At 43.4% G+C, this 27,023-nt stretch overlaps 1 protein-coding gene across 1 annotated transcript in view; it reads left to right on the top strand.

The window, feature by feature from the left end:
• The window catches only part of CLSTN2 (calsyntenin 2), a 1,488,165-nt gene that overhangs the window by 1,421,448 nt on the left and 39,694 nt on the right, over positions 1-27,023 (top strand). Inside the window, exons 12-15 of the mRNA XM_073625925.1 lie at positions 5,490-5,710; positions 18,853-19,023; positions 19,698-19,843; positions 26,126-26,243. Of these exons, the coding sequence (XP_073482026.1) occupies positions 5,490-5,710; positions 18,853-19,023; positions 19,698-19,843; positions 26,126-26,243 (656 nt within the window). The remainder of the gene's footprint in view (positions 1-5,489; positions 5,711-18,852; positions 19,024-19,697; positions 19,844-26,125; positions 26,244-27,023) is intronic.

Here is a 27,023-nt window from a genome sequence, read left to right on the forward strand (position 1 = left end):
CCAACAATGTTTCCTCATGTCTCCTCAACAATGTCTCCTGTTGGAACTGGCAGCAGAGGAGAGTGGCAGTGGTGTGTTTCCCCAGACACATTGTTCCTCCAGTCTTGCTGAGTTCCATGAGGTCGTTTTGGTTACATCTGTGGATATCCTGGACTTGCATATCCATCAGAGGGAGCCACCGATTCGATTACCTAAGCCTATCTGACCCAATGTCACTGACATCTGGGTCCACCCTATCCGGTAAGAGTACCTCATCTTATTCCATCTATTGGATTCACCACTGTTGAAGTCTTATAAGGTCATTTTCACGATAAGAATAAGAAGATTGACACTTCATTGTCATGCTTTTCCTTTGGACTTTGTTGATTTATTTATTCCATTTTTGGACTTTTTACTTGGTGATTGACTGTCACATTTTGTTTTTTTCCCATATGTTTTGGGTTTTATTGACTTTTTCCTTGCACTGCACCACAGAGCATATAGTATGTTAGCGTTACTTTTTTTGCATTTTCCGCTTACATTTTGTCACATTTTGTGTAGCAGCTGTCACAATTTGTTGTATATTTGCGCAGTATTATCCTACTCTCTTATCTCCACTGCTCTACTGACACCATCCACGGCTCTACTGACACGGCCCACTGCCCTACTGACATTGTTTATGTTTTAATACATTTTAAAATGTTTGTTCACATGTATTTATAAGAGAGTGTGTGTCTGTGTGTATATGTACAGTCTATCTATCTATCTATCTATCTATCTATCTATCTATCTATCTATCTATCTATCTATCTATCTATCTATCTATCTATCTATCTACAGTGGGGTAAATTAGTATTTAGTCAGCCACCAATTGTGCAAGTTCTCCCACTTAAAAAAATGAGAGAGGCCTGTAATTGTCATCATAGGTATACCTCAACTATGAGCAACAAAATGTTGAAACAAATCCAGACAATCACATTGTCTGATTTTTGAAAGAATTTATTTGCAAATTATGGTGAAAAATAAGTATTTGGTCAATATCAAAAGTTCATCTCAATACTTTGTTATATATCCTTTGTTGGCAATGACAGAGGTGAAACGTTTTCTGTAAGTCTTCACAAGGTTGTCACACACTGTTGGTGGTATGTTGGCCCATTCCTCCATGCAGATCTCCTCTAGAGCAGTGATGTTTTGGGGCTTTTGCTGGGCAACACAGACTTTCAACTCCCTCCAAAGGTTTTCTATGGGGTTGAGATCTGGAGACTGGCTAGGCCACTCCAGGACCTTGAAATGCTTCTTACGAAGCCACTCCTTAGTTGCCCGGGCAGTGTGTTTGGGATCATTGTCATGCTAAAAGACCCAGCCACGTTTCATCTTCAATGACCTTGCTGATGGGAGGAGTTTTGCACTCAAAATCTCATGATACATGGCCCCATTCATTCTTTCATGTACACAGATTAGTCGTCCTGTTCCCTTTGCAGAGAAACAGACCCAAAGCATAATGTTGCCACCCCCATGCTTCACAGTAGGTATGGTGTTCTTTGGTTGCAATTAAGCATTCTCTCCTCAAAACATGACGAGTTGCATTTCTACGAAACAGTTCTACTTTGGTTTCATCTGACCATATGACATTCTCCCAATCCTCTTCTGGATCATCCAAAAGCTCTAGCAAACCTCAGACATGTACTGGCTTAAGCAGGGGGACACGTCTGGCACTACAGTATCTGAGTCCCTGGCAGCATAGTGTGTTACTGATGGTAGCCTTTGTTACGTTGATCCCAGCTCTCTGCAGGTCATTCACTAGGTCCCCTTGTGTGGTTCTGGAATTTTTGCTCACTGTTCTTGTGATCATTTTGACCCCACGGGGTGAGATCTTGCGTTGAGCCCCAGATCGAGGGAGATTATCAGTGGTCTTGTATGTCTTCCATTTTTTAATTATTGCTCCCACAGTTGATTTCTTCTTGCCTATTGCAGATTCAGTCTTCCCAGCCTGGTGCAGGTCTACAATTTTGTTTCTGGTGTCCTTCGACAGCTCTTTGGTTTTCACCATAGTGGAGTTTTGAGTGTGACTGTTTGAGGTTGTGGACAGGTGTCTTTTATACTGATAACCAGTTCAAACAGGTGCCATTAATACAGGCAATGAGTGGAGGACAGAGGAGCCTCTTAAAGAAGAAGATACAGGTCTGTGAGAGTAAAAAATCTTGCTTGTTTATAGGTGACCAAATACTTATTTTCCATCATAATTTGCAAATAAATTCTTTCAAAAATCAGACAATGTGATTGTCTGGATTTGTTTCCACATTTTGTCTCTCATAGTTGAGATATACCTATGATGACAATTACAGGCCTCTCTCATCTTTTTAAGTGGGAGAACTTACACAATTGGTGGCTGACTAAATACTTTTTTGCCCCACTGTATCTATCTATCTATCGATCGATAGATAGATAGATAGATAGATAGATAGATAGATAGATAGATAGATAGATAGATAGATAGATAGATAGATAGATAGATAGATAGATCTACCAGTATATATATATATATACATACATTTGTATTTGAGCTCTGGGATGCAAACCCTAATGCAATACTCTCAGATATTTGTTACTGGAACAAGCATCCTTATTGGAAGATTTACCTTTACCTCCTGTTCTAGTGACAACTGTAAATATTTTGGATTTCCTATCACTTTCTTTGTGTCAATGACAGATTCTGGTTAAAGATACATTTTAACCACTTCAGTACCAGATACTTTAATGGGGCGTACACACGGTCGGACTTTTCGTCTACAAAAGTCCGACAGCCTGTCCGACAGACTTCCGGCGGACTTTCGGCGGACTTGCGGCAGACTTTCTAATGAACGGACTTGCCTACACACAACCACACAAAAGTCCGACGGATTCGTACGTGATGACGTACACCGGACTAAAATAAGGAAGTTCATAGCCAGTAGCCAATAGCTGCCCTAGCGTGGGTTTTTGTCCGTCGGACTAGCACACAGACGAGCGGATTTCGGGGTCCGTCGTAGTTATGACGTAAAGATTTGAAGCATGTTTCAAATCTAAAGTCCGTCGGATTTGAGGCTGAAAAAGTCCGCTGAAAGTCAGGAGAAGCACACACACGATCGGATTACCAGCCAGCTTTAGTCCGTCGGCGTCCGTTGGACTTTTGTAGACGAAAAGTCCGACCGTGTGTACGCCCCATTACTCCCTTTATTGCCCAGGCCAATTTTCAGCTTTCAGCACTGTCTAAAGTTGAATGACAATTACGCAGTCACGCATGTACCCATATAAATTTTTTTTTACACAAGTAGAGCTTTGGTGGTATTTAATCATCACTGGGGTTTTTATTTTTTGGTAAATAAATGAAAAAAATACTTAATATTTTTAAAAAATATGTTTTTCTTTGTTTCTTTAATAGCATTTTGCAAATAAATAGCCTTACTTCATAAATTTAGGCCAAATGTATTCTGCTACAATTCTTTGGTGAAAATTACCCAAATTAGTGTTTATTATTTAGTCTGTAGAAAAGTTATAGAGTCCACAATCTATGGTAAATTTCTGAAAATGTATCAGTTCTGATGTGCTGACTAGGGATGAGCCCGCACCCCTCTGACGCCACGGGGAAGCCATGGGGAAGTCCCCATGATGACAGAGGGGGCGGGGTCACCTGGGTACGTCACCGAGTGGCCCCGCCCTCAGTTATATATGAACTGTCACAAGCAAAGAAGCGTCACATGGCGGGAGCCTCCCATGGAGGCGGGTCGGTCGCGGGTTTTTTTTTTCGGTCCGTCGGGTGGCGTGATAGAAGATGAATGGACATCATGGGACATTTTTCTTTTTTAATAAAGGGCTTGTCCCAAGCTGTGTCTTGTCTTAACAGTTTGACACTTTTTTGTGACATGGTAGGGGTACATTTGTACCCCATTACCATTTCACACAGGAGGGAGGGCGGGATCTGGGGGTCACCTTGTAAAAGGGGGCTTCCATATTCTGATAAGCCCCCCGCATGCAGACCCCCACAACCACCAAGCAAGGGTTGTGGGGATGAGGCCCTTGTCCCTATCAACATGGGGACAAGGTGCTTTGGGGGGCTACCCCAAAGCACCTTCCCCATGTTGAGGGCATGGGGCCTGGTATGGTTCAGGAGGGGGGCGCTCATTTGTCCCCCCTGTTTTCCTGCGGCCTGCCAGGTTGTGTGCTCGGATAAGGGTCTGGTATGGATTTTGGGAGGGACACCTGTGCCTTTTTTTTATTTTGGCGCAGGGTTCCCCTTAAAATCCATACCAGACCTGAAGGGTCTGGTATGGATTTTGGGGGGACCCCTACACCATTTAAAAAAAAATCTGGTGCAGGGTTCCCCTCAATTTCCATATCAGACCCAAAGGGCATGGTATGGATTTTAGGGGGACCCCCACGCATTTTTTTTTTAAATTTTGGTTCGGGGTTCCCCTTTATATTCATACCAGACCCAAAGGGCCTGGTAATGGACTTGGGGATCCCATGCTCTTTTTTCAATGAGCTTAATCTATATTGCAGAGACCCAACAATTCATTACAGCCGCGATCGGTTTTGAATGACAATTTATCCTTTAGAAATGTCATTTTGCTGTGGTACTGTTCTAAACACAGGAAAAATGCGCCACTTTACAGGCATACTATAGACACCCCCCAGGCACAATATTTAAAGGAATATTTAATTTTTATTGTTTCACTTTAAGCATTAAAAAAATCACTGCTCCCGAAAAAACAGCCGTTTCTTTTAAAAAAATTTGCATTGATAAATGTCCCCTGGGGCAGGACCCAGGTCCCCAAACACTTTTTATGACAATAACTTGCATATAAGCCTTTAAAATGAGCACTTTTTATTATTCATGTTCGTGTCCCATAGATTTTAACGGTGTTTGTGTGTTCTGCCAAATATTTTGCCTGTTAGCATGTTCTGCTGCTAACCGAACAGGAGGGTATTCGGCTCATCCCTAGTGCTGACAGCCTCTCATTTCTTGAGGCCCAAAAATGTCAGGACAGTACAAATATCCCCCAAATGACCCCTTATGGATAGTAGATAGTCCAAGGTATTTAGTAAGAGGCATGGCAATTTTTTTTAGGTTGTCATTTTACAATATGCCAGCCGGGAAGTGGTTAAGGTTTGCATAGGTATTCGATGGCTGCAGCACCTATATCTTGATTTACTACAACTGTAGCATTCAAAATCCAGTGCAGTTCTGCATAGAAACCAAATAGCTCCCGGTTTTTTGTCAAATTTTAATTGAACAGCAAAAGTTAGAAGCTGATTGGCTACCATGCAGTTGCACCAAATCGTACACTCTCCAGTTTTAGTAAATCAACCCCACTGCATCTTTGGAACTAATATTCAGTCTGTAACAGTCATGTTGCAAACCCTCCAAACACAGAAAAGAAAAAGTACATTTTTGTTCTAATATTTAATAGTGCTAAGCTAGTTATGAGTTATTTATGAGTTCTGTCAGTAATAATGACTATGCCTTCCAGATGCTTTGGAGAAGATATCTGTATCACCATTCCAGACATCGAAGCATATGTTGTGGTTCTCCAGGCTAATGAACCCAAGATTACAGTCAATGGAATGGATCACTTTGCTCGTCCAGCTTCAGAATTTGAGAATGCAAACGGTGTGATTTTGCTTCCAGACATCAGAATCATCAGCACAGTCACTAAGATGGAAAAACGTCTGGATAAGAACTCTGGCAAAAGTAAGTTTGTTCCACATGACTCATTCTGCTTTTTCTGAAGAGCACAGATGATGCAAGTCTGATACAAGCTAGTTGAAATCCATAATATTAGTTAGACACTGAGATTGCTGAACTTTATTGCATGATGAACTGTGTTTTTTCTATGGTGTGATATCCTGGAACCCAATCCTAAAGGTTCCAAAACCTGTAAGGCTTTTAAATTTTTTGAAAAACGCAGCTGTCTATAATATGTGATGATCCTGCTTTGGAGGTTCTTGTACAAGCACTTCCAGTTATGGGGTGACAGCTGTCTTACAGCTTTCTCCTGTGTTGTCACCTTGTCACATGTGCCCCTGAGGCAGTTTACAAGTGGCCATATTGACATACATTACACGTGTATGTCCCACCATTGCAATTATAAGAAGCCAGAGCGATGATTTGTGGTCAACACAGGAGGATATGCAAGGATAAAAATATGTGAAAAAAAGTATTTTGTGAAAACATGTGCTTATGATAAACAGTGTTTTAGCAAACTAAGGGGAATATTTTAGTGCAGCGAATATTATATTTTCTAGACATGCTTTGCAAAATAATAAATCACTTTATTTTAACCACTTCACTACCTTCCTGTCCAGGCCAATTTTCAGCTTTCAGCACTGTCACACTGTGAATGACAGTTGCGTGATCATGCAACACTGTACCCATATGACACATAAAGCTTTCTTTTTGGTGATATTTATTCACCATTTTTTTTTTTTTGCTAAATAAGCAGTTGCCCTCTGCAAGTGCAGTTCTGCTCATTTACTATGCTCTGGAGCAACTGTGCTTGCATAGTGCAGCTGCACTTTGCAAAGTGCACAGTCTATTTGATTTTAGTAAATCAACCACAGAGAGTGCGGAAAGGACTGCCGGCAAGTCTGTTTACATGTGAAAAGCTGTGATTGGCCCTTTACCCCAATCTGTGATTAGCTGTGTCTGAAGAACACAGCAGTCACAGAGCGCGCCCAATGTACACTGCAGGAGGCGTGCAGATGGCGGGGTTCTGGGAGCACATTCATGGATGCCCTCCCAGAACTATAGTACCACGCTGTAGCCATCTTTTAGCTATAGCGTGGTACAAAAGTCGTTGACACATATGCACAAGTACGTTTATCTGCCCTGAATGTTTGGTGAATGTCACAGTCACTGCTTTATAAATATATGCAGTTACAGTTTAAATCTACTTTAACTATAACATTATCTGCCAGTGAGTGTTAGTATGGGATCAACAGAGAATAGGGCTATAAAGGAAAAACAAATAGTTTGAGTGCCTGTTCTACATATCATACTGCATATACTGTATGTTGTATAATACTGCATTTTGCTGAAGTGTACTTACAGATGAACTGGCTTTGTATGACTGGCTTGTGGAAAACCCTATCAATCAGACATGTGCAGAACAGAAACATTTCTTTTGTTTGGAATAGATTTGTTATGTTACTAATTTGGTTTTGTTTATTATTTTCTAATGAACTCCAAATTTTCGGAACGATTCAAATGGGTCAAAAAACGATCGACCGATTTGAATTCTGTGTGAAGAATAGCTGGTTCTTTAGGAGTGGGCCAAGAAGCCAACTGCCACCTCCTTAACAACCGATGACTCATCAGCTGTCAGCTGGCTTTCCCACTGAGAGCTAACATGTAAACAAAAGAATCACGGCAATAGAAAATTCAGAAAAAAAAAAGCATGGGGTTCCCTTCAACTCATACCAATGCCTTTGGGTCTGGCGAGCGCCCCCCCTGAACCAAACCAGGCTACATTCCCACATACCACGCCACATGTTGATAGGGACAAGGGCCTTTTCCTCACAACCCTGGGCAATGGTTGTGGGCGTCTGCGGGCAGGGGGCTTATCGGAATCTGGAAACCACCAGATCCCGCCCCACCCATGTGAATGAGTGGGGGGTACCTCTACCCATTCACCATAAAAATGTAAAAAGTGAATAAAGACACAACACAAGTTTTTGCCAATTCCTTTATTAAAAAATAAAAAAAATGTCATCCCCCCTCCCCAGTGTAGAATCATCTTCAATCATGACACCCGCCTCACTGTCAGACCCAAAAAAAACCCTACATCCTCGTTGAACGCTCCCACCGAATGCCTGCTCCTCTGTCTAACATTTCTTAAATAGCTAAGGGGTGAAGTCACCCGATGACGTCAGCGGGTGATCCTGCCTCTTGTGACATCACTGACCCAACACACCCCAGTCGGTGACATCACAAGGGGACGGGGTCACAGCAGAGGCCCCCGCCCCAAACAACCCCATGCATGTGGCCTGGTATAGTTCAGGGGGCACTCGCTCACCCCCCTTCTTGGCCTGCCAGGCTCCATGTTCAGATAAGGGTCTGGTATGGATTTGGGGGGACCCCACGCCATTTTTAAAAACATTTTGGAGTGGGGGTTCCCCTCAAGATCCATACCAGACCTTAGGGTCTAGTATGGATTTGAGGGTGTTGGGGGGGCACAACTTTTTTTTTTATTTTGGAGTGGGGTTCCCCTTAACATTCATACTAGACCTGAAAGGGCCTAGTATGGATTGGGGGTTGACCCTCAGGTTGTTTTTTTTCTGATCAAATTTGTGCTCAAAACTGATGAGATTTGTGATTCAGATGGGGTCCCATAGAAGGCAATGAGCCTGGAATTCGTATCTGACCCTTTTCATAATTTGCATCCAGGCTGCAGAGAAGCTTTGAGGGAGCACAGGTAAAGTGAGTCTATGAGAGTTGGGGGTGCCCTTTGCAGAGACACTGTTGCTTTAATGGTGCCCTTTTAAGCAATAAAGCCTGGCCTACTTTAGGCTTTTATTAGGCAATGAAGTTGTATCATCACATTGATGAGGTTTTCCCTGTGCTCTCCTTTCCTCTAAGCATGTTCAGGATTGTGCAAAGCAGCTATGATTGACTCAGAGTGTTGCCCCTCTTTCTCCCAGTCTTAGGCCCCATTCACACTAGCGCGTTTTTTGATGCATTTTGCATTTTGCAGAAATGCACGGGAATTTTTTAACATGGGTTCCTATGGAACATGTTCACATCAATGCTTTTTTGTATCTCCGCGTTTTTGGAAAGGGTCGGGGACTTTTTCTCATGCAAAATGCAGCGTTTTGCATGTAATGGTTTTCAATGGACAAGCATCAAAAACGCAAGTGCACCTTTTTTGCAGCGTTTTTGATGCGTTTTTGGTGCGTTTTTGACTTTTTTTTTTTTTTTTTTTGTAATTTTTTTTTTTTGTAATTTTTTTGTAAGACTGTAAAAAAAAATGAAAAAAAAAAAAAAAAAAAAACGCAAAACGCAAATCGCGGCAAAATCGCGGCAAAAACGCGGCAAAAACGCGGCTCAAAAACGCGGCAAGCATGAAAAAAAAACCTCCAAAAACGCTCAAAAGCAACATGCATAGGTGTGAATCGAGCCTTAGTGCTGTTGTAGAGGAGATTACAGGGAGCTGATATTAACACAAATTTGTGTACATATGTTAGATGTGTGAACCGTAAAACATTTTCATTTTTTTTTTTTTTTTGGATAAACAATTATTTAATAGTCATTTTTTTCATGTCTGCTTGGAGTTCAGCTTTAAACGGTGATTATTCGCAGAGGCATTGCTAACCCTGGTTACAGCACTATATTTGCCTCACTGCTAACCAATAACGAACTAATATCATTCATGCATGCTGTGAATAAATTACCATTCATTTACGTTTACAATATTGCCTCAGTCTATTAGCACAGTGTAGGAATGTATGTGAAAACGTGCCTCACATGACACTGTACAATCACATTCACAAAGTACATATATCGTTTACTGACAGCACATCAGAGTGCTGCTTCAAATTAGGAAATCACTGTTTACTTGTTTTGATATATCATAAAATATTCTGTGATCCTTCAGGCGATGAAGATGTATTGTGTTATTCATATGACAGTGGTCTGTGTCTAGATTCAGCAGCATCAGCATATCTTGAAAAAATTTTCAGCTAAATCTATTTCTTATTGAGGACAATTTCCTTCACTTCCAATCTAGATGACAGGAATCTTTCTAATCCTTCCCTACGCTATTCAAAATTAAAAGAGATATTTTGGGTATGCTTTAATACACTAGTACACCATATAATAACAATAATAATAATAATAATAATAATAAAAATAAATTGGACACCATAGCTTAACAAAATGCCCATGTGTGAGCAGCCTCCCAGGGAATCTTAACGTGTTAGTAAACTCACAACAGTAAAATCAGTCTGTATATGCAGGAAAGTATGATTGTTATACTCACTGTGGAACCAAAGGGGTTAATCCTTTGCATCTCCAATCCATCTCCTGATAGAACAGAGCCCTAGGAGGCACTCTGCCCATGCTCAGTTTGGTGTGTTTTGCTAGATTCTGTCAGTAAATTTTGTAAATAAGTATTTTTTCTCCTTCACTGATGTGCGCTGATGAGGCTGCACTAATGGGCACTAATAGGCTGCATTGATGGGTACTGATCAGGTGGCACTTATGGGCACTGATAAGGCCGAATGTATGGGCATTGATTAGGTGGCACTGATGAGGAGGCCCTAATATGCTGCACTTAAGTGGTTGTACACCCTGTACAACCACTTTTACCTACAGGTAAGCCTAAATTAAGGCTTACCTGTAGGTGCTTAAAAATTTCTCCTAAACCTCCACGGTTTAGGAGAGATTAACGAAAGACCCGAGCACCAATGACTACGGTGCATGTGCCGATGTCATCGGTGCATCTGCACTTTAGAAAGGGCATGGCGTGCCGTTTCTAATAAGGGTCATTCTGTGACTGGCGGCTCCTGCGCGCATGCGCAGGAGTGATGTCACGCGACTCCGGCCAGTCATAGAGCCGGAGTTCGTGGCCCCGGAAGGAAGAGGGATGAAGATGGACTCTCCCTGCTAGTGGGGACAACAGTGACATTGCGGGTTTCTGTTTCAGGTAAGTGACACATAATGGGCTACTATGCGATGCATAATAGCAGCCCATTATGCTTTACTTTTGCATGGAAATAAAGAGGGAGTAAAACCCACCAGGGTTTACTTCCTCTTTAAGGGCACTGATAGGTGGCACTGATGAGCGCTGATAGGTGGCATTGATGGGTGGCACTGGTGGGCACTGATAGGTGGCACTGGTGAGCACTGATAGGCAGCACGGGTAGGCGACATTGATGGGCATTGATGGGTGGTACAGATGGGCGGCACTGATGGGCATTGATGGGCAGCACTGATAGGCGGCACTGATGGTCACTGAAAACCAGCACTGATGGGCATTTATTGGTGGCACTGGTGGGCACGTGACTTCTCTGAAGAAGTGATGTGACGTGACGACACGCGTTAGGAGCACGGCACGCTGCCACACACTAGCTGAATGTAACTAGCTCGGCGCTCGTGGATGTTTTACCCCCCAGCTGTTTTTAAATGTAAGTGCATGATATTTTTTCCTATTCAATAAATTATATGCTATACGGGATCACGCTATGTGCGGTTTTGTTTTCTATACCGCTCATTCTAACTCTGCATGACGGGCGGTGAGGAGCAGGAAGCGAAGACAGTTTGGAGGATTCAGAGCCAGCATTTGGGATCATACGAGCTCTGCGCTCGTGGGTTGAGGAGTGCGCTCATTGCTCACAAGTGAGTGCAACCCCCCCACTCCTCCTCCCCCCTTCTGTGTCCTTCACACCAAACGGAATTATACTATATGCTGTTCCTTTTGTCTCTGCATATGTCATACCGCATCCTCAACCAACGCCATCCGCTGTACCTTTGGATTTCCCCATTTGCTGGGTTTCCACTACATATGCTGTATACCTTACAGCTGTAAGGTAAGGGGCCTGTGAACACGGAGGTGCCCCCACAGAAGAACACTTCCCCTCCTTGTCCACCATTGGCATTCGGTCTGCATTTAGAAGTGTCACATTTGGTGGTGGGACTGTTGTCACACTTTTTTTTTGGATTATATTTGCAAGTCGCCAAGTGTTGGCGTTCCACTAACATCTACCACTGGGACTCTTTAATATACTTTTATAAATATATTCTATATATTTTTATTCATCTATTTATTTTGTTGATACTAATTACCTACCCGTTTCTTATGCCATCAGTCGACCATAATGTCAGCATATTTATACACTTCCAAAGGGATTTTTTTTTTTTTTTTATATTTGATATTTTTTGGATTTATGCACTTTTGAAGCTGATTCACATACCCTTGTGCACTACTTGCTGGTAGTTATTTTTATTTTAATGTTTGATGTTAGCACTTTTGGTATGCACTACTAAGTGTAAAATCTTTGTGTTTGTATTTATATTTTTTATTTATATATTTGCATCCGTGAGTCCTCCTTCACATATTTCACTCATGTATTCAGGTCATCTGTTATTTTCCTTGTATTCACTATAGTTTAGCCCCCCCTCCCCTTTTTCCTTTTCCCTTTTCCCTATTCCCCTTCTATCGCAGCGCAACTACCACCCCCCTATTTATACCGGTGGTCACTTATTGCTGGCACTACTGGGCACTGATTGCTGGCGCTTCTTGCACTTTATTGTGATTACTTGCTGTCACACTGTCAGAGTGAGACGTTGAGTGCTGAATACCCTTCACTTCTGTGTTTATATGTGACCGGCTGTGATTGGACACAGCCGATCACATGGTTAAAGAGCCACTTCAGCGGCTCTTTATAGAGATTGGGGTTGCCCCGGGAGTTCGGGTGTGCCGTCATATGATGTTCACCCAGAACGAAAGCCACAACGTTCCACTGACGGTGGGCGGGCGTCAAGTGGTTAATGTCTTTCTAAAGAAGCCACAGCTGAGCAGAAAATGGGGCAGACTTAATGGACCACTAATGCCGCGTACACACGAGCGGACTTTCCGGCATACTTGGTCCGCCATACAATCCGACCTTGTGTAGGCTTCGGCGGACTTTTTTTTCCCCAAAAGTCCGCCGGACCTAGATTTGAAACATGTTTTAAATCTTTCCGTCAGACTCAGTTCCTGATGGAAAGTCCGTTCATCTGTATGCTGGTCCGACGGAAAGCCCGATTGTCTGTATGCTGGTCCGACGCATCAGATACGATGCAAGGGCATGGTATTGCATCTCGCGCTCGCTGCAATAGGAAAAACAAATTTTCCTATTGCAGCGAGCACGGGTCATACCAGGCCCTTAGGTCTGGTATGGATTATAAAGGGAACCCCCATGCTGAAAAAAACGACGTGGGGTCCCCCCTAAAATCCATACCAGACCCCGATCCGAGCACGCAGCCAGTCCAGTCAGGAAAGGGGGTGGGGACGAGCGAGCGCCACCCCCCCTCCTGAACCGTACCAGGCCACATGCCCTCAACATGGGGGGTGGGTGCTTTGGGGGAGGAGGGCCCTGCAGGGCCCCCCCTCCCCCAAAGCACCTTGTCCCCATGTTGATGAGGACAAGGGCCTCTTCCCGACAACCCTGGCCGTTGGTTTTCAGGGTCTACGGGTGGGGGGCTTTTCAGAATCTGGGAGCCCCTATAATAAGAGGGTCCCCAGATCCCAGCCCCCCACCCTATGTGAATGAGTATGGGGTACATGGTACCCCTACCCATTTACCTAGGGAAAAAGTGTCAATAAAAAAATACACTACACAGGTTTTTAAAATAATTTATTAAACAGCTCCGGGGGGTCTTCCTCTGGCTTCGGTGGTCTTCCTCCGGCTTCGGGGGTCCCTCCGGTTCCTCTTCTCCCGGCGTCCGGTTGGTTCTTCTCCGCTCTCTCTGGCCTCTTCTCCCGGTGTTCCAGTTCTTCTGCCAGCTCCTCCGCTGTCTTCATGCCGCTCTTTTGCCAGCGGAGGTCCGGAGTTCTGGGCTTCTTGTCTTCTTCCCTCTTCTCTTCTCCAGATGTTGACACGACGGTCTCTCCATCTGGACTGCTCTCTGAGCGCTCCGCTGTGACTTATATAGGCAGAAACCCCACCCCCTTATGCTGTCAAAGTCCCTGGGCATGCTGGGACTGTGACGTTTTAGGGGGCATGGTCAACATCACCCAGTGAACATCTGGAGAAGAGAAGAGGGAAGAAGACAAGAAGCCCAGAAGTTCGGACCTCCGCTGGCAAAAGAGCGGCATGAAGACAGTGGAGGAGCTGGCAGAAGAACTGGAACACCGGGAGAAGAGGCCAGAGAGAGCGGAGAAGAACCAACCGGACGCCGGGAGAAGAGGAACCGGAGGGACCCCCGAAGCCGGAAGAAGACCCCCGAAGCCGGAAGAAGACCCCTGAAGCCGGAGGAAGACCCCCGAAGCCAGAGGAAGACCCCCTCGAGCTGTTTAATAAATTATTTTAAAAACCTGTGTAGTGTTTTTTTATTGACACTTTTTCCCTAGGTAAATGGGTAGGGGTACCATGTACCCCATACTCATTCACATAGGGTGGGGGGCCGGGATCTGGGGGCCCTCTTATTATAGGGGGCTCCCAGATTCTGATAAGACCCCCACCCGCAGACCCCGAAAACCAACGGCCAGGGTTGTCGGGAAGAGGCCCTTGTCCTCATCAACATGGGGACAAGGTACTTTGGGGTGGGGGGCCCCGCAGGGTGCCCCCTCCCCCAAAGCACCCACTCCCCATGTTGAGGGCATGCGGCTTGGTATGGTTCAGGAGGGGGGGCTGCTCGTTCGTCCCCACCCCCTTTCCTGACCGGCCGGGCTGCATGCTTGGATCGGGGGCTGGTATGGATTTTAGGGGGGACCCCACGCCATTTTTTCGGCGTAGGGGGTTCCCTTTATAATCCATACCAGACCTAAGGGCCTGGTATGACCCATGATGGGGCTCGCAAGGTGTCAATCTCGCTGACAAAAACGGCAAGATTGACTTCCTTTTCTAGTCCCGTCGTACCCTAGTCATGTTCAAAATGAACGGACTTGTCCGTGTGTGGGCAAGTCTGTTCATTCTGAAAGTCCGCCGTAACTCTGGCGAAAGTCCGTCGGAAAGACGGGCGGACCTAGCCTGCCGGAAAGTCTGGTCGTGTGTAGGCAAGTCCATCCGTTCAGGTAGTCCGCTGGAAAGTCCGGCGGAAAGACCGTCGGACCAAGTCTGCTGCAAAGTCCGCTCGTGTGTATGAGGCATAAGTCTTTTTTTGCCATTACTTTTTCTGTTTCTATGTTTCTAAGAGCATGTCTCATGCTAGCAGTTGCAGAGTGGGACACTTGCTTCCTGTTAGAAGGCAGTGTGGTTTCTCTGCAGGGGGCCAACATGCTCCTTACTGAGTTCGACTTTAAATTTCTACAGTAGGTCAGCAAAGCTAATGCTTCCTGCTGAACATGTTGGACCTCTGGATGACCCATAGAGAGAAAGGGTTCTGCTCTGTAGCATTCTGGCAGGGGACAAGCTTTTTGACTTAGGCTGTGCCTGCTTTAGAAAAAAAAATTGTAAAACACTGAATGCCTTTGTTTTGATGCACCTGGAATGCATTTAGCTGATTTAAACTGAGAGCTTGCAGGTATGTACTGGGTGGTCTATGACCGGGAGATGGAACATATACACACGTTGGTGCCAGTAAATGTCAGTTTATTATTTATTACAGGTATTTATATAGTGTCGATAATTTACACAGGGTTTTACATATATTATACATTTACATCAACCCCTGCCCTCAAGGAGCTAACAATCTAATTTCTCTATCTCATGCATATTAGGGGTGTGGATTTTAATCGCTGCATCGATGCATCGCGATTCGGGGGTCCCCGATGCGGCATCGATGCAAGCCCCCCGAAAAATCGATGTCAGGTGTGACATCATCCCGACTTGCCCCGGCCCTCGCCAAAAGGGAGCTCCGAGCGGTTTTGTCAAAATGGCTTTTGCTATTAAATGCAATTGTAATCCATTAAGTGATGATCGCTGTATGTGTTTTTTTTAAATATATGTAGCTTCATACCTCGTTTTTAGTCTGTGCATATAACTGTATATCCCGGCGCTCATGTGACTACTCGGTCCGGCCCGCCCCTCTCCTTTCAGTATCTCCTGACGTCAGCCCCGCCCTCCTCTCTTCTGATCTGATAGCTACAGTTGGTGGGCGGGGCTGAGAACTCCCACTGATGTCAGAAGAGATAGAGAGACATGATACTGAGAGGAGAGAGATGCGGGCCGGACCGAGCAGTCATATGAGTGGCTTATACAGTTTTATACACAGACTAAAAAAATGAGGTATGAAGCTGCATATATTTAAAAAAAATACACATACAGCGATTACCACTTAATGGATTACAATTGCATTTAATAGCAAAAGCCATTTTGACAAAACCGCTCGGAGCTCACTTCGGGGAGGGGCGGGGCAAGTCGGGATGACGACAATTTTTCGGGGTGCTTGCACTTAATGGATTACAATTGCATTCATTAACAAAAGCCATTTTGACAAAAACACAGTTATATACACAGACTAAAAAATAAGATATGAAGCTGCATAAATTTTAAAATGCACGTACAGCAGTGGGCATTTAATGGATTATAACTGCATTTTTTACCACACAGGTATTTTAACAGCAGTATGTAGAGTACAAATGTGTTTGTATTCTACTTACACTGTCTCCTACATGTGCTCTGTGCTGACATTATTTCTCCGCCCCCCCCCCCCAGTTTGCACATTCCACTGTGTTAACTCCTAGTGTGCTGGAAGGTGCAAATGAGGGAGCCCAGAGAAATGCCATCACAGAGACAGTACAGGAACTTCACAGGGCTGTTTGTCAGTTGTGGATTGTAATCCCTCCTGACCTCCCAGCAGCCGTGTGTGTGAATTCCTGTACCTTGTAGTGCACCGGATTAGTGCACTCCCCAAAATGGAGTTCCACCCGTTTTTTAGTTTATTAAAAGTCAGCAGCTACAAAAAGTGTAGCTGCTGACTTTTAATAATCAGACATTCACCTGTCCCATGGTCCATCGATGCGGCCGCACGGAGCCTCGCTCCTCTCCCCCTCCTCTCCTCGGCGCCGTCATATCTACTGTGGGCAGTGACACCCGCCCATGACAGCTTATGGCTTCACAGCCGGGCGCAGACTGCACGAGCCGCACTGCGCTCTGCCATTGGCCAGCCAATCTTCTGGGACCCAGAAGATCGCTGGCAGGGAGGGGTCGCCTAGCAAATTTTTTGTTTATTAAAAGTCAGCAGCTACAAAAAAGTTTATCTTCTGACTTTTAATAAAAAGACACTCACCTGTCCCACAATCCAGCGGCGTTGCGACCCAAACCCTCCATTCTCTCCCCTGCCTGTCCACAGCACTGGCAATATTACTGTGGGCATCCGGCTGTGACAGCTTGCAACTTCACAGCCGGGTGTGCATGTCTCACTGCGCTGCCCTGCACAGCCAGGCAATCTTCTGGGAACTGTGATGTGTCCCAGAAGATTGCAGGGAGGAAGGGCCGCCTAGGCAGCCCAAGCGGAAGTGGGAGCGCGTCAGTAATTGTGATGCATTGTGATACATCGCAGAATCGAATCGAATAATTGACCAGATAATCATAATCAAATCGAATCGTGAGACCAGTGAAGATGCGCACCCCTAATGCATATATACACATATTAGAGCCAAGTACCCTACCAGCATATCTGTTGGAATGTGAAAGGAAACAAGGAGAAAACATGCAAACTTCACATAGGTCATGTCATGGTTGGAACTCAAACTGATGAGCCTAATGCTGTCCCTGTGACTATGGCAGAAGTAATTGTGTTTTTTTGCTGCATAGCACCATAGCACACATGCATAAAGTGTGCCCAGTGACCGATGTGGAAAATACTTACTTACCGTATCACTCTGTCTGGAGCTGCACTTTGCATGTGAAGGGTATGGGGGGGGGGTTGGGGGCACAAGACTCTATCCTGTGCCTCCCACAAAGCAGTACTTTTTGCCTGTCCCCATGTTATTATTTGTGGCCCTAGTTGGGGTGAAAGGGAAGTGCTTGAAAGGTAAGTGCAGGCTCCTTAACATTTCTGCTATTCAGTATACCTGTTACTTTTCTTGGTTTGGGCAAAGTACAAATTTAAGATGCATGCTTATGGACAAGAGAATAGTTCACAATAGTGTGTCACAGGTACAGTTTTTCTGAAACTTTTGTTTATATTGGACAAACGGCAGATGGGTCATAGGGCGCAGGGACTCGTGGAGCAGTTGATCTTCTATTATTATTATTATTATTATTATTATTACAATATGCAAGAAACTGTAATGTAGCCTTCCTCAAGGTTTCTCCTAAAGGTTGCCAGGTTCCTTGAGCAGTAGAAAATGGAACCTCCACCTATACTGACCATCAATGCAAGGGGGCAATTTTCCAATAGCCAACAATGTAAGGGATCACTTGTATATTGTGCGCTAATATAAGGTGAAACCACAGTTTTAACTGTTTGCGTTCCAACATTATTATTGAAAATAATGCCAAGAGAAAAAGGCAGACAGTTAAAACTGTGATACCCCTTATACAAGTGGACAATATACTGTTCAAGTCAAATACTCTAGGACACTACATTCCTTACTATTTTACTTGCAATGTTCTACAACATTTGATCACACTATGTTATTTGAGCTATAAGTATAATCATTTTGTAAAGACCTGAAAACTATTTATTAGGGTTTCTTGTTGGTAAAAACGTTGAGAAAGACTCCCTTAATGCAAGATATCTTAAAGGACCAGTCCACCCAAAATCAATATTTTAGTTGGAGTCTGGTGGACTGAGCCAGCTTCTTCTGGCTACTTATTTGTCTTGGATGCTCCAACAGTGAGATCTTCCTGCCATAATTACCAACTTTAACTGGGGATTTTGTGTGTTCTCATCCACCTTAGCATGTTTCAGCATCCTATTCAGCATTTCAATTCTCAAAAGCATAAACCTAATAGGAATCCAATAGGAAGAATGGCCATAGCAAGTGTACTGAACTGTGAAAGCACAGATTTATGTCCTTAGAAATAAAAAAAAAAAATAGACAGTTTAACTTTCCAGCCTCACTAAAACTACAGTATCAATTTGGTTGAGCCAGTCTTTTAAAATATAATGTAACCAGTGAATAAAGATTATATCAATCATAGCTCTGTATAGTTTTCTTATCAGCTTAATATTGTTTTGTATATTTTGTACGGCAAGCATTGACATTTTATCCTAATTGTATTTTTGTATGTTCTTGTCCCCAGGTGCAGGTTCAGTGGTAGTGGAGGAAACTCTACATCATTTGGATTTCTGTGATGTCTTGGTTATGGGAGATGAGCTGAACACCAAACAGGAATGTCTGGAGCTGGATCACAGTATACTGCAAGGGAAACATCTTGATGCCACCAATTCAACCAAGGGCTATTCAATCTATGGTATGTAAAGAATGATGTGAAACATATATTAGTAACAGGTTTTATCTGCTACAGAAAACCTGCAAAGCAAGACCTTCTTATGTGCAGTCTTCTAATAGCCACCATGGTTGGTTCTATAAGAGGCTCCTTACTTATTTTATTTTGTGATTAAGAATATAAAGCACCATAAATGAGCAACACTTAAAGGGATTGTAAAGTAATAAAAAAAAAAACTTATGGAATTGCACAAAGAGGTCCTGATCCTTCTCTTCTTGGGACCCCCAAGTTCCTGGTTCCTCCTCCTCTCAGTGTGCCATCACAGGAAGCCACTTCCTATTGTGATACACCAAGTCTATGCCCCGCTCCCTCGTCATCATATTTTACTTACAGCAGCGGGAGCCAATGGCTCCCACTGATTCAGCAAAGCCTGTGAGTACAGGGGAAGGGCCCTACAAATGGGCAAAACACTGGATCAAGTGAGGGTTCAGGTAAATATAAAGGGGGGGGGGGGTGAGGAGGCAATACAGTTATCTAAACAGTTTTTCTCTTACTGCAGAGAAAGCAAAGTAAAAACTATTTAGGCTTCAGAACCACTGTAACATATTTAGTTATTTATTTTTTATAAGGCTGTTTGTAAGTTTGTTTTACAGTGTTTATTTTATCAATCATGACTTTGGAATTCCTTAATTTTTCAGGTGTAGACACAATGAAAAACTATGAAGAGGCCCTGCAGCAAATCCGCTATCGTCACTGGGATTCTGCTGCTATCTTTGGCCGAAAGTTTAAAGTCAAATGCTCTGAATTAAATGGGCGTTATACAAGTAATGAATTTAATCTTGAGGTAATGTATATCTATAGGTAATATATGAAAACATAGAAATTAATACAAATATAATAAATAGAAATCACCTTATAATGGCAACACATAGCTAAGACAGACCATATACTGTTAAAAAATAGGTATGAATGTAACCTTTATGTAGCACATTTGTAAATGTACACAAAACAGGAACACATACACATAAAAACATTATGATCACCACCCCCCCAATGGTCAAAATACACCTTGCAGGCAAAACTTGAAGTAGAGGCTAAAACACTTCTGATTTCACTATACAGTGTGGTGGCATCTACCTGGTAGGAGCCATATTTAAAGATGATATGGATAAAGGAAAAGACAGCTGTGTGTGCCTTTGAGAAAATTAGATGTATTGCATAGAGCCACTGTCTGCCCCCAAACTATTGAATCTCCAATCTAGCAACCAGATGCATTTTTTTTTTATTTCAATTATTTAAATTTTTTTTAGCTAATTTCAATATTTTTCTATTTCCTGTTAAACACCCATTTACAGCACATATTAATAAATAAAAAAAAATTGAAATCGCACCGAAAAGCATACAAGCAGCCGGCATAACAATCAATATAAATTGTGTACAAATAGTAAATAAATTCTGCATTAAATATCAGTGATAACAAATGCATATGATAAATGCAGAATAAACAAAGAGATAATCCCAAAAAAGGATCAGAAGTCCCCCCAAAAATATCTGTGATGAAAATTGGTGTACACCATAAAACTTCCAAGTGCTCCACCATCTCAGTGTGCAATAGGAACTAAACTCTGAAGGTTTTTCCGACTGAATTCCGACAGAATTCCGAAGGAATTACGCTCAAGCTGTCTTGCATACACACGGTCACACCAAATTCTGACCGTCAAGAATGCGGTGACGTACAACACATATGACAGGACAACGCATACGACGTATTGTACTTGCTTCAGAGCATGCGTAATTTTTGGTACGTCGGAACAGCATACAGACGAGCGGTTTTCCTGATAGGAATTTGTTCCGTCGGAAAAATATAAAACATGTTCTCTATCTAAGTCCGTCTGAATTTTCGACAGAGAAAGTCCAATGGGGCATACAAATGGTCGGAATATACGATGAAAAGCTCCCATCGGACTTTGTGTTGGAATGTCCAACCGTGTGTGTACGCGGCATTACCAGAGTTGATGGACTCTGATAATAACAAGAGTCAAAAAGAGCATATGAATTTCAATGGTCCCTGTTGAAGGGAAAAGGCATCTTAGGGATCACCGTCAAATCCTTATAAACACCTCCTCCGCAAATGGATTTAACCAGTGCAAACATGAAAAAAAAGCCGGAAGAGTCACATAGTGTAAAACCGTATGAGCATTTTTTAATTAAACATGTACAAACTACTTACAAAGCCACAAGTATTATTAGGCGCCTGTAAAAACAGATGTGCACCAAGATTTTCTTCGCAAGCTTCACTTTTCTTGGAACAATTTTCATCACAGCTATTTTTTTGGAGGACTTCTGTTCCTTTTTTTTGGGACCCTGTGTTTATTATGCATTTATAATCTATGCATTTGTTATTATTGATATTTTAGCATGGCATTTATTTATTTACCCATATACAATACATATTGCAATGTTGGCAGAATATGATATTCTACTAATCATGCCCAAAATGGTCTCACCATCTGCCCCAGCAGAAGATTAAAGCTCTTTGAGTGCCCAGAGAGACAGATGCTATAGAAATATTAATTAAGTGATAAGTGCAAGGCTTTTTCTCAGAGAATAGGTGCAGGTACTCCCCCCTTCTGAGTCACCCCTTCTCTCCACCCCTTACCCACCATGGGCACTGTCACTTGGTTCTACCCCGTACTAGGGATGGGCGAATGGTTCGGCCCTAGCATGAGTTCGGGTCGAACATTTGCCTGTTCGGTCATTTACCGAACACCCGAATTTGCAGGGTGTTCGCCCCAACGAACAACCTGCAATGCACTAGGCACCACACAGTGCATTCTGTGCCCTGATTGGGCAAAGCGTTGCCCAATCAGAGCACAGTGTAAGGTGGTTGTTAAGGAATGGGGCTGGGAGTCATCAACTGTCAATGGGTTTCCCCGCTGACAACTGAATAAAAAAAAGTGCCTAAAAAACCACAACATTATTTGCAAGTAATTGGCCATAAAAGGGGTATGGGGGTCTGGGTACTGCCCGGGGGGACATGTATCTATATCTATATCTATATCTATATCTATATATATATATATATATATATATATATATATATATATATATATATATATTTATTTGATTTGATTTTTTTCTTTTAAACTATTGTTTTTTCATTTTGATGATGCTTAAAGTGCAACAATGAAAATGAAAAATTAATTTAAATATCGTGCCTGGGGGTCCCCCTTAATGTGCCTGTATATTGGTGCATTTGTAGCATGCACAGAACATGCTGCAGCTAAACTGACTTTTCTAAAGAAAAAAATCCCATTTAAAATGACTTTACAATTGCCGACACTGGGCTATTTAAAAATGAAGAAAGTCCATATCAGGCCCTTCGAGTCTAGTATGAATTTTAAGGGGAAACCCATGCCAAAATTTTTAAAAAATCAGTGTGGTGTCTCCCCCAAAATCCATACCAGACCCTTATCCAAGCATGCAGCCTGGCAGGTCAGGAAAAGGGGGGGTGAGTGAGCGCTCCCCTCTTCCTGAACCATACAAGGCCATATGCCCTCAACATGGGGGGTGGTTGCTTTTGGGCTCTGCGCCCCCACCCCAAAGCACCTTGTCCCCATGTTGATGGGGATAAGGGCCTCTTCCCGACAACCCTGGGCTGTGGTTGACGGGGTCTGTGGGTGGGGGTGGGGGGCTTATTGGAATCTGGAAGCCCCCTTTAACAAGGGGGCTCCCAGATGCCGCCCCCCCCACGTGAATGGGTATGACGTAACTGGGTTCCCCCTTCCCTGCTTATGTAGGAGCTGTCAAAGTGCAGGGAGAGCAGTCGGCTGGGAGGCCCCCCAGAAGGCAGAAGCACCTATTTTTCGGTTCCGTCATGACTGACAGTGGATTTACATTGAGGGACCTTTTTTTTTTCTTTTTTTATAAAGGATTTGTTAAAAACTGTCTCCTGTTTTTTGTACTTTTTGACACTTTTTTGGTGAATGGGTAGAGGGACGATGTACCCAATATCCATTCACATGGGAGGGAGGTGGGAACTGGGGGCCCCCTTGTTAAATGGGGCTTCCAGATTCTGATAAGCCCCCCACCCACAGACCCTGACAACCACAGCCCAGGGTTGTTGGGAAGAGACCCTTGTCCCCATCAACATGGGGACAAAGTGCTTTGGGGTGGGGGATGCATTTACCACCTGCCCCAAAGCACCCAGCCCCATGTTGAGGGCATGTGGCCTGGTATGGTTCAGGAGGGTGGGTGAGCAGGTGCCTTTTCCTGACCTGCCAAGCTGCATGCTTGGATAAGGGTCTGGTATGGACTGGGGAGGGTGACCCTACGCCATTTTTTTCTTTATGTTTTAATAGCCGGGTGCCGTCAATTGTAACTGCGAGTCATTTTAAATGGTATTTTTTTCATTAGAAATGTCAGTTTTGCTGTAGCATGTTCTGTATATACAAATGTGCCACTTTACAAGCACATTAAGAGGGGCCCCCAGGCATGATATTTAAAGGAATTTTTAATTTTCATTGCACTTTAAGCATCATTAAAATCACTGCTCCTGAAAAACAGATTGTTTAAAAAAATAGATAAATATTAATACATGTCCCCCAGGGCAGTACCCATACCCCCATACCCTTTTTTATGGCCAATTACTTGCATATAAGCCTGCAAAATGGGCCCTTCTGATTTTTCCTGTTCGGCTCCCATAGACTTCAATGGGGCTCGCTGTTTGAGTTAGAACATTTCCCCTGTTCCGGAGTTCTACTGTGAACCGAACAGGGGGAAGTTCGGCCCATTCCTACCCCCTTCACACCTCTCAGTACTGCCCATTTTAGAGAATACAGAACCAAGTATCATTTTGTAGTGTTAAGAAATGTATATGGAATTTGGAATATGTTAATGCTAACAAGCAGGAAAATAGATCCCTTGCAATCAGGAACAATAGATTCCCCCACAACAATAGCCCCCCACAACAACCCCCAGCAACAATAGATCCACTCCAGCAATAGACCTCTGTCAGCAACAATAAATCTTCCAGCTGTCAGCATCAACATCAACAGACCCTCCAGCAGCCAGCAACAACAGACCCCTCCCTCCATCAACAGTGGATCCCTTCCAGTAGCAATTGCCCCCTAGCAACATAATACCCCCTCACACACACACACACACACACACACAACAATTGACCTTCCCAGCACCAAAAGACCCCCCCACAACAATAAATTCCCCCCCAATGGCAATAGATCTCCCAGCTGCCAGCATCAATCATCAATAAACCCTTCAGCAACCCCAACCCCCATTTCCATTACATTATTTCAGTGCTAGAGGTGTTAGGACTGCATTCCCTTGTGTTTCTGATGAAAAAGAAGCCCTGGATATATGCTCCAGGGTATGTAGTTTGACAGAAGAAAACTGGTTTGGCAGTTGTCTCCAGCTTTGGTAAAACTTGGTCAAGGTCCTAGAGTCTGGAAGCTTTGCAGAGTATTGGACAGGATGAGACTTTAAACTTTGCATCAACATTTTACTAGCAACCAAAATCCTGATTTTGCGAGTGTGCACAGCCCTTTTGTACAGGGGCCGACTATGTTTAAGGAATCCACTCTTCTGAAGAGTAGGTTCTGGTGATAGAAACCAGTATGGACACATGAAGGAAGTCTGTCTGTCTGTCTGCACTGACAGGTGACTGCAGGAGCACTGTGTGAACACCATAGTGTTCTGGGTTGAGAATCTGTATTCTAGGCTCAGAGCTATGAATCTTGAGGTGAGCTGCTATGTAGCCAGAAGTCCCCTTTGTGGGAATTCTGATATACGGAACCTTTACATTTAAATAAAAGTGAGTAAAGAAGCCCTGAAATGTTTTCCTACTCCAATCGTTGAGCTGAATCCATGGGGATTTTGTGGACACACTGCACATTTTGCATTGTGTATAGTCTGCATATTTTCACTCAGTGATGTTTTTGTGTGTCACCCTGTCTTAAGCAGATGTGTCTATTTAAATTTAGTGGTGATAACCTGCGGTCAGCTTAGTTGAATTGATAGTTCAGCTTCTGTAGGTTTCTCATTGGCTCTGGTTACTTGTAATTCCCACCTGCTGCCAGTAGGGGACACTGGTACCTCTGGCTAAAGTGTGAGAGGTTGCACTAATCAGAGCTAGGAATACCTATCTCTCACTCGCCATCCATTAGGAGGTTTATTGCCAGTGGTGTAGGCTGCAGGAGGGTATAAATATTCTGGGAGTGACCTTGGGAAATAAGTTTTCCTGCTGGACCTCCTGCCTATATGAGGGATGTGTTTGCCTTTTGAATCCTCTTAGGCCTGCTGCCTGAGAACATGACCATGTGGCTGGACAAATGCCTAAGTTTCAGGCCTAGCTTGGGTAACCTGGGCATTGAGGAGCCATGAAGAAACTTCAGATGCTTTGAGAGGCCAGAGAAGCTTGGATAGGAAACTTGGACCAGGTCAGCTTAAAGGTTCTCCGTCTGTGAAGTCTGTAAGTACCCCACTTCTTGAGTTTGCTAGTCCATGGGTGTTTTGTGCTCTTACTCTCTCTCTCTGGCGTTTTGAGTGAGAGTTAATAAATTACTTTTTTTTCGCATCTAAAAGGGACTGGCACCCACCTGTGCACATTGCTAAACTATTTACGAGGACTACACCCTGAGGTGAATTGCTAACCCATCAATTTTTTATGGCACCATGGAGTAAAAAAATTATTATTATTATTATTATACAGGATTTATATAGCGCCAACAGTTTACATAGCGCTTTACAACTTGAGGGTAGACAGTACAAATACAATACACTTTAATACAGTAGGAATCAGAGGGCCCTGCTCCTTAGAGCTTACAATCTAAGAGATCTGCAATATGACCTTAACATTTTTTGGAAGAGATGCTGTTAGCTAGGAAACAAATACTTCTTTTATATGCACTGGCATTGCAAGTAAAAGAAAGAAAAAGAAATCAAAAACCTAACTGCCTAGAAAACATACTGGATGTATTACATATTCTCAAAACCTTAAAAAGCCAGTATATATCCATATAACAGAAAGGATGTCATATATATGTGAAACATAACATTTTAACAGCATTCCAAATACAGCAAAATAATATTGGTATTTTTTCTTATGTAGGTTAATATTTTGCATAATTCCAATTACATGGAGCACGTAAACCACATGGTGGTTCAGCCGCAGTTCATGCCATCTCTTCAGCATCCAAACACTGAAGTGTTGGGACATGAAAGTCGAGGTATGTAAATTCCATTTCTGCTTGTAAATTCATGTGATTACAGAGTCTGTTTAGATCAATATAAAGTGTTATCCCACAATGATGTGACATTAATAATATTTTAAATAACAATGTGGCGTGGTCTGGCTCTGGTCTAAGATGGCCACTAAGTCTTGGAGCTCCTGCACACTGAGGTCCTGCAACGGCTACATTGGGGCTTTCTATGATTGTCAGAGTGGGGAAAATTAGCAGGAGTATGTCAGCAACTCAGGTGTCTCAAGATTTGGCTATTTAACTTTGTAGAAATACTCTGGTGCTGGTCAGGACACAGCACCCTGACAGTCACATGGCCTCATGGCCTCCCAGACACAACTATATGTTCACTGAGCAGTGATTCAGAACACATTGTGGGAGAAGGTGAGATAACCTACACTCTGCCAAGTTGCCTATCCTGTTGGATCCACATAAAGTGGTGGCTGTTAAATCAACAATCTCGGCTGCAATATCCAAGCTTTGCACCGATATACAGGTGGTGGAGGCATAACTGGGTGTTGTGGAAAAGGCAATCTCCTTGCATGGGGTAGCAATTAAACAAGTACAATGTTCATCTGATATACATCTCATGCAACTCCTGGAGATGCACCGCCACTTGGAGAACTTGCAAACGTGCAAGTCAGAGGTATCCTAGAAAAGAGGGAACCACCTGCACTGGAACAAACAGTTTTCTCTATTTTTAACTATCACTTAGTGTGGCCACTGAGCTCCACGATCGATTTCAAAAGCGTACACAGGGCCTGGATG

The sequence above is a fragment of the Aquarana catesbeiana genome, linkage group LG04 (assembly GCF_042186555.1).
Source record: "Aquarana catesbeiana isolate 2022-GZ linkage group LG04, ASM4218655v1, whole genome shotgun sequence".
In the NCBI taxonomy this organism is placed as follows: Eukaryota; Metazoa; Chordata; class Amphibia; order Anura; family Ranidae; genus Aquarana; species Aquarana catesbeiana.